The sequence below is a fragment of the Desmodus rotundus genome, chromosome 1 (genome assembly GCF_022682495.2).
Source record: "Desmodus rotundus isolate HL8 chromosome 1, HLdesRot8A.1, whole genome shotgun sequence".
NCBI classification, from domain to species: domain Eukaryota; kingdom Metazoa; phylum Chordata; class Mammalia; order Chiroptera; family Phyllostomidae; genus Desmodus; species Desmodus rotundus.
Window position 1 is genome coordinate 90,887,294 of NC_071387.1, and position 12,413 is coordinate 90,899,706.

At 41.5% G+C, this 12,413-nt stretch overlaps 1 protein-coding gene across 2 annotated transcripts in view; it reads right to left on the reverse strand.

The window, feature by feature from the left end:
* The window catches only part of COG7 (component of oligomeric golgi complex 7), a 63,120-nt gene that overhangs the window by 24,101 nt on the left and 26,606 nt on the right, over positions 1–12,413 (reverse strand). For both annotated transcript variants that reach the window (XM_024560363.4, XM_024560364.3), the window contains 4 exons: positions 9,980–10,107; positions 8,901–9,055; positions 3,443–3,559; positions 1,418–1,483 (listed from right to left, as the gene is read on the reverse strand). In XM_024560363.4, coding sequence (XP_024416131.2) covers positions 1,418–1,483; positions 3,443–3,559; positions 8,901–9,055; positions 9,980–10,107 — 466 coding nt within the window. The remainder of the gene's footprint in view (positions 1–1,417; positions 1,484–3,442; positions 3,560–8,900; positions 9,056–9,979; positions 10,108–12,413) is intronic.

The window sequence follows — 12,413 nt, forward strand, 5'->3', positions numbered from 1 at the left end:
CACCTTTCCATCCACAGCTCCCCCCAACTGTATGTTCATATGCACATGTGAGCAGTGCATGTACACAGGGGGTTTACTTCATCATTTATGTTATTTACACATATGCACTGGGTTGTTTTCATTTAGGAAGTGGTGTTATCTCTGTGCTGGGCAGTGCAGGGGTTATGAAAACAATGGCTGTCCACACTACCCCACTGCACAACTTGCTCCACATAAGAACCATCAGGGAGTCTTAGGACTGGAACACAATCCATGGGCTCAGAAACAAAAATAGCCAGCTCAGGGCACTGCCTCCGTGGCCACTCTGACGTCCTTCCTCTCCAAGTCCTCCTCCCTTGTGGCCTCAGCTTCCACTTCACCTGGTACCACTACCAAAAATTCCCACCCACAGAGATTATTTACAACAGCAATTTTCAACTGCTGTGCCTCAAGAATTTTTAAAACATGCAGTACCTGTCTATTTAGGCAGAGGCACTGACCTCTTTTCCCTTAGACTGTCAAATTGAAAAATGACAGCAGTCATCTAACAATAGCCATCTGGTGTGAATGAATCAAAATTACCTATTTTTTAATCAATTTGGTAAAAAAAATATATATTTTTGTTTGTTTTTGGTGTGCTGCAGAATTGCAGTAATTAGTTTTTGTGTGCTGTGAAATGAAAAAGATTGAAAATTGCCACTTTAGGATAAGAATTATCTTAGAGAGAGAACAGAGGACTACTGCTAGACCTCATACAACTGTATAGAACAGACTTCTTCCCCGAACTCCTGAAGAACAGAGATCAGCCGTGCCAGGGAAATGAGAGATTTAGTTGAATGAAAAAAGAAGGAAATTTAGGGGCTGGAGCACTTTGAGGGGAAAACTAGCCTAAATGGTACACTGGGGCACTGTAAGGCTCTGGCAAGTATCAGAACAGAGAAAGGTGGAAAAAGGAACTTTTCCTAGGCCAAACCCAGAAATCCTTCTTTGACATGCTCCTGCTTGGACAGCACAGAATTCTGATGCAGAACCCTGAAAAGGCAGGCTAGCTGGGTGAATCCTGAAGCAGCGGGCTGGGCCAGGGGACTCACCACCACTTACGAACACCAATTCTATGGGGAAATTTATTTGAATCCCAACAGTTGACTTTATAAAGCAGTAGCAGAACCCAGACCATTCATAATTTGGAACCTCATTTAGGCTGAGACAAATCTAATCAAAATTTTGTGATCATTGCCAAGTAGGTCAGAGCCTTACCCTTTAGGTGCTCAGTAAATGTTTAATGATGACAATAAATGACATCTTGTATCTAAGTACAGATAGTCCTTGAACTCTGTGGCTTCACATCTGACCACAAGCTGTCACTGCTGGGTGCTGCATGCTATGTCAAGCTCTTCCCCAAAAAGAACCCACAGTCTCACCCCCAGCTCTCTCCTACCTGTTTGCCAGCTGCTGCTCGAAGTCCCCACATTGTCTCAAGAGCTCTCCACAGGTAGCTATTATCCTAAACAAAACAAAAAGCACTTTAAGTTCAAGTATCTGGAATGCCAACATTTACAGCACAAACATTGTCTCATTCATAAAAATTCTAACTATTCACTCCTTTGGTGGTGTGCTGGGAAAGCAGTTAACCATTTGATGGCCTACCTGAAATGTTTCATTAATTAGTAATTAATGTAAAAGGCAAATGATAATCCCTTCTAGTATTCTCTCGTCACAGGCCTCTCTGCTATGAATCACAGTTCTATTCAATATGATCAAATAATTTTACATTTTCAAACTACTCAGGTGCTTCTGGGCTTTGTCCTTGAGAAAGTGGGCTGGAAACACTGTGTATCTAAAATTTAAAAGCCAAAACTTGTTATTTAATGTTTGTTACATGCCTACCATTTGTCAGACATAGAAAACTATCTTGATAATAGAAAATTCTCTCTGATCACATGAAAGGCAGATGGAGAATAATCCACTTGTTTCTCAGAGATAAGACTGAATGATCATCAGATCTGTATTTAACAATCTTAATTTTCAAGTAATTTTATGCTAGGCCTCAAACTCCAGCTCCTGAATCCTTCAACACCAAACTATAATGTAAGGACAAATCCAAGGATTAAAAACATCTTAAGTCTAGTTAACTTTTAACTTTCTCTAAAAGTGCCTGTCATCACCAGGGTATCTAGGCATTCCATCATAAAAAAGGTTTATGAGAAAGTGAACTATTCAATGCGCCTCAGGTACAATGAAACAACTTGTGCATAATATTTTCTGGTATTCCAAGCCACCACAGATGACGGGGGTACAAGGAGCATCTAGAACATTAAATTTCATCCACAAATTTCAAGCCTAGATCAGAGCCCATAAAGGGATAATAAATGGTCCTGAGAGATCTTGGATCCAACAAGAGTCAAGAGCCTTCAGAGGTCTGTGCTGAGAACTACATGTGTCACGGGCGCCCCTGCCCACACCACCTAGGCTACAGGTCAGGCAAAAAATGCACATGGGGAAAGAACAGGTTCTCTTTTCAGAATGTATATCCAAGCAGAATGATTTTAAGGAAAAGAAACTTCTAGACTGCTTTTTATCTTAGCCTAATGGTACAGTTGTTAAGCCACCTGGGAGTGGGACAGTCACAGCACAGCAGAGAACGTATGCCTGGTCTAATGGGGACTTTGGCTACCACCATCAATGGGTCATGCACTTGAGACAATGTGAGACTGGTGTTTCCAGAGCTTCCAATTTTTAAGTGATGTGAGAAATCTGGATTATGTTAAATCAGGTTTTTAAATGTTAGCAACTAACCCAAAAATTTTTAAATGCTATGAACAAACCAAATATGTCCATAGGTCAGATCTGGCCACAGGCCAGCAGTCTGCACTCTCTGACTAGACAGATCAAGAGCCAAACTTCTCAGGCCACTGGGGGCAACAGGTAGAGGGAACTTGTTGCCCCACAGGTCACACAGGCTACTCCAGGACCTGGATATAAACAACCACTTGGGAGGGTCACCTCAATGCCTTTCACAAAACTTACATGGCTCTTTGCAGACCAAACAGCACTGTCTTAGCATCTAGTATTATGGCACTCAGGTCCAGAAATAGAATCCCATCAGCTATGCATTTTCTACAATATAAGCTCTAAGTTATTTTAGGCCTGAAAAACTATAGGCTAAGGGGGAGAAAATCTTAAACCAAATATAAAAATTTTAAGTCATCACAGGAGATGAGGGTTTCATAAAGAACTTGTAAAAATATTTTAAAAGAAAGAGGAGCCTTTTTGGTACTTGTTGCATTGGGATTTTGTTCATGGGCTTGTTTTTGGAGTCTAGAGTATTTCCTAAAAAAAAAAAAAAAAAAAGACAGAGAAAAAGCAACCCCTTACAATACGTTTGTCATTTTATGTACTACACACTGTGCATATCAATGCTGACTGCATGAGGCACATGCCTAAATTACAACCCCCACTTCACCTAACAGAGTTCTGAAAGGCTGTCCAATCTTCTTGAAAAAGGGAGTTGGGAGGAATGTCATCCAGCTTGCACTTCTTCCGTATGGAGTGGAGAGTGCTGGTGAAATCGGATACATACCTGTGAGGAAAGGAACAAAAAGTGACAGGGCTGTAGTTGCTTCTCAGACCTAAAGATTTCTGGAATCATACAGTCTGCTGAACAAAGTGCTAATGACCTCGAGAGTGTCTTCAAAGGCTCCTACCTTTGAAGGAGACTCCTCATAATCCTCTGACCACAAAAGTCTTCTCACCTGGCAGAGATGGTTTAAGAGATGCTCAAGATGAGGGAAGGGAATAGCTGTGAAAACCATAACTCTGGGGACCAGCCAGGTGAGAAAGATGCAGATAGAGTACTCCCTTGCACTAAGAGATGCAGTTCTTTTTTTAAACATCATGGTCCCACTGTAACACCCAAATGTCACCTGGGATGCTATAAGGCAGTTCAATGATGTCCAGGGAAATTTTGCTGCATTCTAATCCCCTGAATTTGGATGACACAACCAGTCTCCATGACAGGCAAAACCCTGACTTCAATGGCACAATGAAACTGGATTCAAAGTTGAAAACTGTCTTCCTCACAGACTATGCTGTTTGCTCCCATTGCACACGACATACTTCCCTTCACAGCATTTAACATAACTATAATTAAACAGTTTATTTAATGTATGTGTTTTATGATTACTGCCGTTGTTAAACTAGAGGCTCTGGGAGAACAGGGACTGTCTCACTGAAGCTTATAATCATATCCCCAGGAAGAGCACAGGGCTGGCACAAAGCAGACACCAGAAATAGGTCCTGAATGAATGAAAACTTGACTGCAGGCTTTGACCAGTACCTCTTAGCCTCAAGTTCCTCATCTTTAAAATGGACTTAATCATCATGGACTTAATCACAGAGATCTCTAAAACCTCCATAGGCCTGGTTACTCTTGCCATCTCATTTGTCAGGATCACCTCATTTCATACAACGGTCTCAGGCCTTCAGCCTCCCCAAACCCTGGGCCTCACATTATGGTATCTACTGTTTTCCATTATGTCACCCAAGACTGTTACCACAAAGTACCGCCCCAAAATAAATACAGATTCAGAGAATTTTTATTCTAAATAATAACAATGAAGTTAAAGGAGCTAAAGTGGCAGTATTAAGGTCATAGAGTATTTAAACAAATATCATGATACCTTAATTTTCCTCATGCTTTTATAGTTCTAAAATACACCTGCAGAGAAAGTAATCTTAAAAAACCTAATTACTGACTTACTTACATTACTTAAATGGCAAATATATGGTGACAGAATGAGACTTAACTTTGGGTGGTGAACACACAATGCAGTACTCAGATGATGTATTACAGAATAGTACACTTGAATCCTACATAATTTTAACCAATGTCACCCCAGTAAATAAAACTTCAAAAAGAATTATAACCAAGTGTTTTGTTGAAAAGTTTTTAAAAATGGACTTAATACTGTCTTCTGTATTGCCTCATGGAGTTGTCGTGATGTTAAAATAAATGAAATAATATACACAGAAATTCTCTGAAAAGTATTCAATGAAAGCTGTTATGGAGGATATTGTTTTTTTAAGGTGGTATGGTCCTTGGAACATGAACAAGTGAGTGAATGACCTCAGGATGGTGTGCTACAGAGGACAAAGCTGGGGCATCATGTTCTCTGGAAGCCAAGAGGCTCCCTGAAAACCTATGGCATTTGTGTGCATCACAGGAAGTCATGCTTCTCCTGCTTCCCAAACCATATGCTCTAAGTGAGGAAAGTGGCATGCCATGACCTGGGCACAGCTTAAGGAGTGTGTTCGTGTGTTGGAAAGAAAGGCCAGTCAAGAAGCCAAGTGCCAGAAACTGCTTCAGACCCACCTACTAACCACAGCTGCACTGCTGCTCCCTCTACAAAGGCCTCAAGCTTCAACATGAAAAGTTACAAAACCAAAACTCCTCTGACAGCACCTTCCCTTGGCACCAAGAGGTGAGAGCTTTCTTGGGGCATAAGTCCTTGGGGGCAGGGCAAAGGCCTCAACAACAAAGTGACAAAGGAATGTTGAGGAATACAACTATGCTTTAGCTGTAGGACCCTAAACGACTGCGTCACCACCCTGTAAATCTAACAGATACATGTAGAACATGCCATCCAGCCCTGGCAGAGTAGCTCTGTTGGTTAGAGCGTCATCTCAATACACCAAGGTGTTGCCAGTTTGATCCCCGGTCAGGGCACATACAAGAATCAACCAATGAATGCATAAAGAAGTGGAACAACAAATCGATGTCTCTCTCTCACTCTCCCTCTTCCCTTCCCTAAAATTAAATTTAAAAACAAAGGAATATGCTATCCAACAACATACGTGCTCTACAGACACTGGTATGGCAGAGTCCTGGGGATGGCGAGTAGGCCCCAAAGCATGGGGAGGAGGGGAGGTAGCCACAGTGTGCATCACATCTGTCCCCAAGCCTCCCCATTCACTCACAATCAACATTTCCACGCGTGTCTATCATGTGAGAGCCACTGCCTTAGGCTCTAATTACATACTTTCCCTTAACAGCCATAACCACCAGGATAGGGAACGTTGTCATCATCAGATCATTCAGAGAGAAGACACCCAGACTCCCAGAGGTGTGCTAACCCACCCAAGGTCCCGACCAGTAAGTGTCAGAGGCAGGATCTGAGCCCAGGTGACCCTAACTCCAGAGCCCATGCTTCTGTCACAGTTGTAAACCCTAAATTCTGTAACACCTTGTCAGCTACTATATATTCTACAGCGTCACCCTGGTCAACTTAGGCCAGTCTCTTCCTGCACCCCTGCGTGTTCCACCCTCCATATGCCCCTTCCTTTAATGCCTGCCCCACTATTGAACAATGTCCCGTTCGAACCCTGCACAAGTTAGCTTCACCCTGATTTCCCTAATTTTATAAACATCAGCTGTCTTGGTAGCTTCAAAATCCCCCCTTCTAAGAACAAGTGACTATGTTTCAGTTTGAATTTCTAACATGTATTTGTATTATTTTTTAAAACAAAGTAATCGAAATAACCGACAGTAGAACTAACAACAGCTACAAGAAGCAGGGCACAAGAGAGGACTAGACTCAAGTCAGCTCAGTTCCTTGTCTTTCAGAGTGAGAGTCAGGATACAATTAAGTTGATAAACAAAAAATGATGAAAGTCTGGGGGGGAAGAATTAGAGGACTAAGAGCAAAATGCTCACAACTTGTCAGTCCTCAAGAAAAGGACTGAGATTCAGCAGAAAGGAAGACTTTCCATTTTTTAGTACCTTTTCTTATTTTTCAAAACATTTTATTTATTGATTTTTAGAGAGAATATGAGAGGGGGAGGGAGAGAGAGGGAGGGAGGGGGTGAAAGACCAATTTGTTGTTCCACTTATTTATACAGTCACAGGTTAATTCTTGTATGTGCCTTGACAGGGGATTGAACCTGCAACCTAGGAGCATCAGGACGACACTCTTAACTAAGCAATCTGGTCAGAGTCCTCATTTTTTAAAATTATTTTAAAGGCATGGTTTTTGTTTTACAATAAAATTTCCAGATCTTAGAAAAATTCCTTCTATCCACAAAATCCCAGCTGGTGGCAGAGAACGAGGTCAAATTCTACTTCATTAAACTTGTCACCAATGCTTCTCTTTCTATAGGAGCTCATCTGGTCACACATACGTCGGTGACCAGGACACATGTCCTCCTCGTCAGGACTGAAGCCTGAACTGTGAGACACCCTCAGGAGGTGATGACTGCCCACAAAGTGACCAAGAGCACTGGGTCCAAGGACCCTCAGAGCTCACAGGGGTGTGCTCAGTATTTATGGAATGACAAGAGCTCCCTAAAATTTCGACAGCAAACAAAATTCAATCCAATAAAACAAATTTCTTGAGACTTGGAGCAACTTCACTCTAGCACAAGCTACCAAGGAAGGTCTCTTGGAGAGCCTAAGAATGTACTTGTCTCCAAGCCAGAGAATGGAGCTTCTAACTTCCTGAGGGCCCTTCCACCTCAATTCCCAGATCAGAGAATCCAGCCTTATGCTTTCTTTCTTTTCCTTCTTTCTAACCAAACTTCACTTTAGTTTCACCTTCTTTCTTTCTCTTGACAGTTTTATTGTGATAATCACACAATTCATCCATTTAAAGAGTACAATTCAGGGGTTTTTAGTGTGGTCACAGTTGTGCAACCATCACCACAACTTCAGAACATTTCCACCACCAACCCCCAAACCCCATATGTTCTGGTAGTCATCCCCCATCTCCCCAAATCATTCCCCTCTCCCCAACCCTAGGCAACCACTAATCTATTTTCTGACTCTATAGATTTGCTTGTGTTGGACCTTTCATACAGATGAAATTGTGTAACGTGATCTTTTGTGACTGGCTTCTCTCACTTAGCATGATGTTTACATGTTTATTTTATATTTTTAATTACATAAGAAATACATGAATTTATGCTCCTTAAAAAACCAGAAGCTAAAAAATAAAACTAAATCCCCAATGACCACCACACTAGTCCTTCCCTATCTCCCCAAAGATAGCCAGTGTTTTGCATTTATTGACTAACCTTCCACATAAGGGTTCTAAACTTTCTGTTAAGGTCCAGGTGTTTTATGTTTTGAGGGTCACAGGTCTCTGTCCTAACTACTCAACTCTACCTTCATAGTGCAAAGGAGTCACAGGCCATAGATAAGTGAAAGAGATGGCTGTGTTCCAATAAAAGTTTATCTACAAATACAGATGGCAGGCCAGATTTGGCTCATGAGCTAGAGTTTGCCAATCCTTACTTTATAGGAACATATAATACATTTTAAAATATAAAAAAAGATCCAGGAAATAGCACTCATGGTTTTTGTAAATGAACTTGTACTAGAATACAGCCACACCCATTCATTCAATGTGTCATCTAGGCCTGATACTGAGATGAGTGCCCTGATGATCTCTATTGACCATAAAGGCCCACCGCTAAAATGCTTACCATCTGGCCCTTAGTGAAAAACAATTTCTAAACCCTGTCACAGAAAACATACCCTAGATTTCATATGTTCTTTTTTTACAGAAAATATGAGACTTTCTCTATATATACTGTTCTGCAACTGGTTTTTATTCACCCAACATTTCTGAGATCTATCCATTTGGTATATGTAGATGGAATTACTACCTTAAGTGCCACACAGAGCTCCCTTGTATGAATACACTGTAACTCCTGTAGCCATTGAGAAACTAATGGGCAGTCAGGCTTCTTACATGCTCTAGCACTACACAGAGTGTTGCAATGAACATCCTTAGGAACTGTCCCCTTAGGCTCAGGAGGTAGAGCTTCTCCAGGGGTTCAAAGCAGGCATATGGGACACAGGCGCTTTTACTGGGACAGGTACTACCCTCCCATGTGGCTGGCCTATCTTCTCTCCCAAGCCTTACTTGGCAAAGAGGGATTTCAGGGCTGTCAGCAGGCCACATGTCCCCAGGCCGTTGGTGAATCTGACACATCTGTCAACTGCTGCGGATGCCAGGCCAAAGAGCTTGCTCACAGAGTGGCTCAGCTCCTGCACACAGTCAATGACTTCCCCGTGCTCCTGGTCAGCAAATACAGACAAACAAAAGCCACCTCAGACTCAAGAACAAATGAACAGACAATGAAGAGACAGGAGATCTCCAAGCCTCCTCATCCATGGTAAAATCATTTAACAGGGGCATTAGAAATGCAGTCCCCAACTATGACAGCTCTTCATGAGCTTGAACCAGAGGAGGATGGCCGAAGTGGCCAGTGAGATAACAGAAACTAACTCCTGGCAGAAAAGCATGATCAAATTCTAACATTCATCCTTATATTTTTCATCTCTTTCCTCTTTTTCTGTGATTAAGATGGCATCTCTCCCTCTACTTCTCAAGCTAGAAATCAGATTCTCTGCATGAGACATTCCAAAAGAAAGCCATGAAAAGAAAATGCCTCCTTCAGGGGCAAGTGTATCACGTAAGCATAACAGACTTTCTAGGTACATCCCTAGGAAACAGAACAATGGTGTAAGCAGTAGATTTAACTACCCTAAGATCTGTTCCTAAATGTCAACTCGCCTCATGCCAGACAACCTTAACATCTGCTCTGGGCATAAGCTCTCTTCCCTTCCAGTGCCCAGATGGTGCCCCTAGAGCCCTGTCCGTAAATGCCTAGCTGCTGCACTCCTTTGCTTATCTGCCTCAAACAAGACTGGCCCCCCCCAAAAGAAATTATTAAATCAGGGAGACAATGAACTTATCCCCACCAGAAGTAAGCTTCTCATTCGATTAGATCTTTATTGGGGATTTTAAGTAGAAAACTGTGAGTACATCTGTGGTCTCATTTTACATTTGGTCCACAAGTGCTTTAGAGCTGTGTTTTGCATAGCTGTTCTTACTCCATGCACACCCGAGGCCACCTTCTCTGGTGTACATCATCCCCAACCCTCTGCCCAGCAAACAGAATGACCCCTGAGTGACCAGTGGCAGTGTCACAACATTACCAGAGGCACCATGCTGATCTGGATGAGGAGGTTCCTGGCTTCCATGTCACCATACTTGAGCTGGTAGGGTTTGTACGGACCATACACGGTGTCCACCAGCTCCACGACTTTCACTGGGTTGTGCTCGTCTTTAGTAAATCAGAAATGAGAGGCAATAATGAACGCAGAGTCAGAAATCAGTTCTGGAAAACAACACGGGACAGGTACTGGGGCTTTCCCATTTCATCTCAGGGTGACTGCACTCTTTGACCTGCTTTTACTGTCCATGGAAGCTGTAAAAATCACTTCTGTCAATATCTTGATACATTGGGACTTTGTGTATCATTTGTCAAAAGCACTATTAAAGACACCCAGCCCCTACATCCCACAATCCACTGTAGTTAAGAACTACTTCATACTGCAATTAAAAAATAAAACATTTTTAAATCAAAAAGAAAAAAAGGAACCTTTTCAAATAATGACTCATCAGTCAAGTTCAAACAGTTTTATAGGGAAAAGGCTCTGCAGGAAAACACTTTTCCAGGACTTTATAGAAACAGAGTACCAACATACTAGGCATTCCCAAAATTCAACGACATAAAAATTTAAAATTGTGTATCAAAATTTAAATGGGTGGGCCCTGGCCTAGTTTGTTAGAGCATCATCCCAATATGCCAAGGTTATGGGTACGATCCCCAGTCAGGACACATACAAGAAACAACCAATGAATGCATAAATAAGTGGAACAACAAAGCAATATTTCTCTCTCACTCTTTCCTCCTTCTCCCCATAGAAATCAACAAATAAAATTTTAAAAAAATTTAAATGAGCATATTCTATGACACAGCAATTCAACTTCTAGGTTGAACATTTACCCAGTGGATAATGCTTGCCCGAATAAACTTTACATTACTGACGATAAATGGAGATTTCCTAATTTTCTCATTCCTTCTACATATATGTTCTGGCATTCTTTTGTAAAGTAGGGATTTTCCTTTCTTTCCCTCTCTTTAATATTACTATGAACTCATGAATTCTTTTTTATTCCTTGTGTTTTCATCCATTATTATTATTCATTTAAATGTTCAAATTATTTGAAATTTGGTCAGTGGCTGTTCCTTCAGGTTGGCACCTGTATCTTTTTGATATGTCCCTATCAGTCCTTGAGTGCTTTCTTGCTTTTGACACAAAGTGTTCCAAGAACTAACAAAGAATTAGCAACTAGCAACTCATAAAGTGGTCATTAAACATTTAATGACATAAGAAAATTCTCCTTATATTATTTTAAGCAAAAAAAGAGAATATAAGATTGTATACAATCAATATTCAAAAATATGTACATATGTACGTGTGTACATATAAAGTATATATATGTATTTATAAAAAATGTGTATTTATATTTGAATTACTAGGAGGAAATACATAATGTTGCAGTGACTCTCTCCAAGTGATGAAGCTCATTTTTATTCTTTTTTATTTGTTAAAATGTTTCCAAAGTATTTTTAAATTAAAAAAAAAAAACTTTTATGAGCCCTGGCTCAGTGGATTGGGTGCTGGCTGTGAGCCTAAAGGTCGCCAGTTTGATTCCCTGTCAGGGCACCTGCCTGGGTTTCGGGACAGCTCCCAGGTTGGGGGACCACAAGAGGCAACCGACTGATGTTTCTCTCCCTCTCTTTCTCCCTCCCTTCTCCTCTCTCTGAAAATAAATAAATAAAATCTTTTTAAAAAGTACATTTTTGAAAATAGCATAGGAATCATTAAAAATCTTAACCACTATGGCTGACTAACAAAGAACCTATATACCTGACTCTTCAATACTGTGTCTATGGTCAGGGGGAGGAAGGCAACCTGCTCCTGGATCACCTTCATCCCACTCTGCTCCAGCAGGATGCATGGCCTCCACACCCTCTGGCCACTTGGAAGGGCACCTTCATCCCCTGGAAGCTGCCAGAGTCACTGTGCCTCTCCCACAACCAAGGCCTGACCACTGAGTATGCCAAAAACACCTATGAATCATCAGGACCCTGAACAATAAATATACTCCCTGGAATGTCCAAGGTAATTATATGTGAGTATAATTAAAGAGAATAACTATTAAATAAGCTGAGCTGGTGACACAGCAGCCACTCATGGTAGAACAAGACTTTCCTGGAGCTATTTCCTAACCTGACAGCAGCATGCATCATGAGGTCTGTGTTACTTAGAAGTTGATGATGCTTTTAGCACAGATGGCAGGAGCTGGGGAATTGCAGACCCCAGGGCATCATGTGCCCAAATGGGGACAGAGAGTGCTCTCCTCTTAGATGGCACTGGGGGATGCCCGTTTTCCCTATGGCCATGTTCAGTCCTGACAGAGCACCCCTATCCTCAAAACTTGTTGCCACATCAAAAAGCTCCTCTAACCCATTTGTTTTCTGAAACTGAACTTTTAGGTTGAATTGCCTGAGGTTAAATG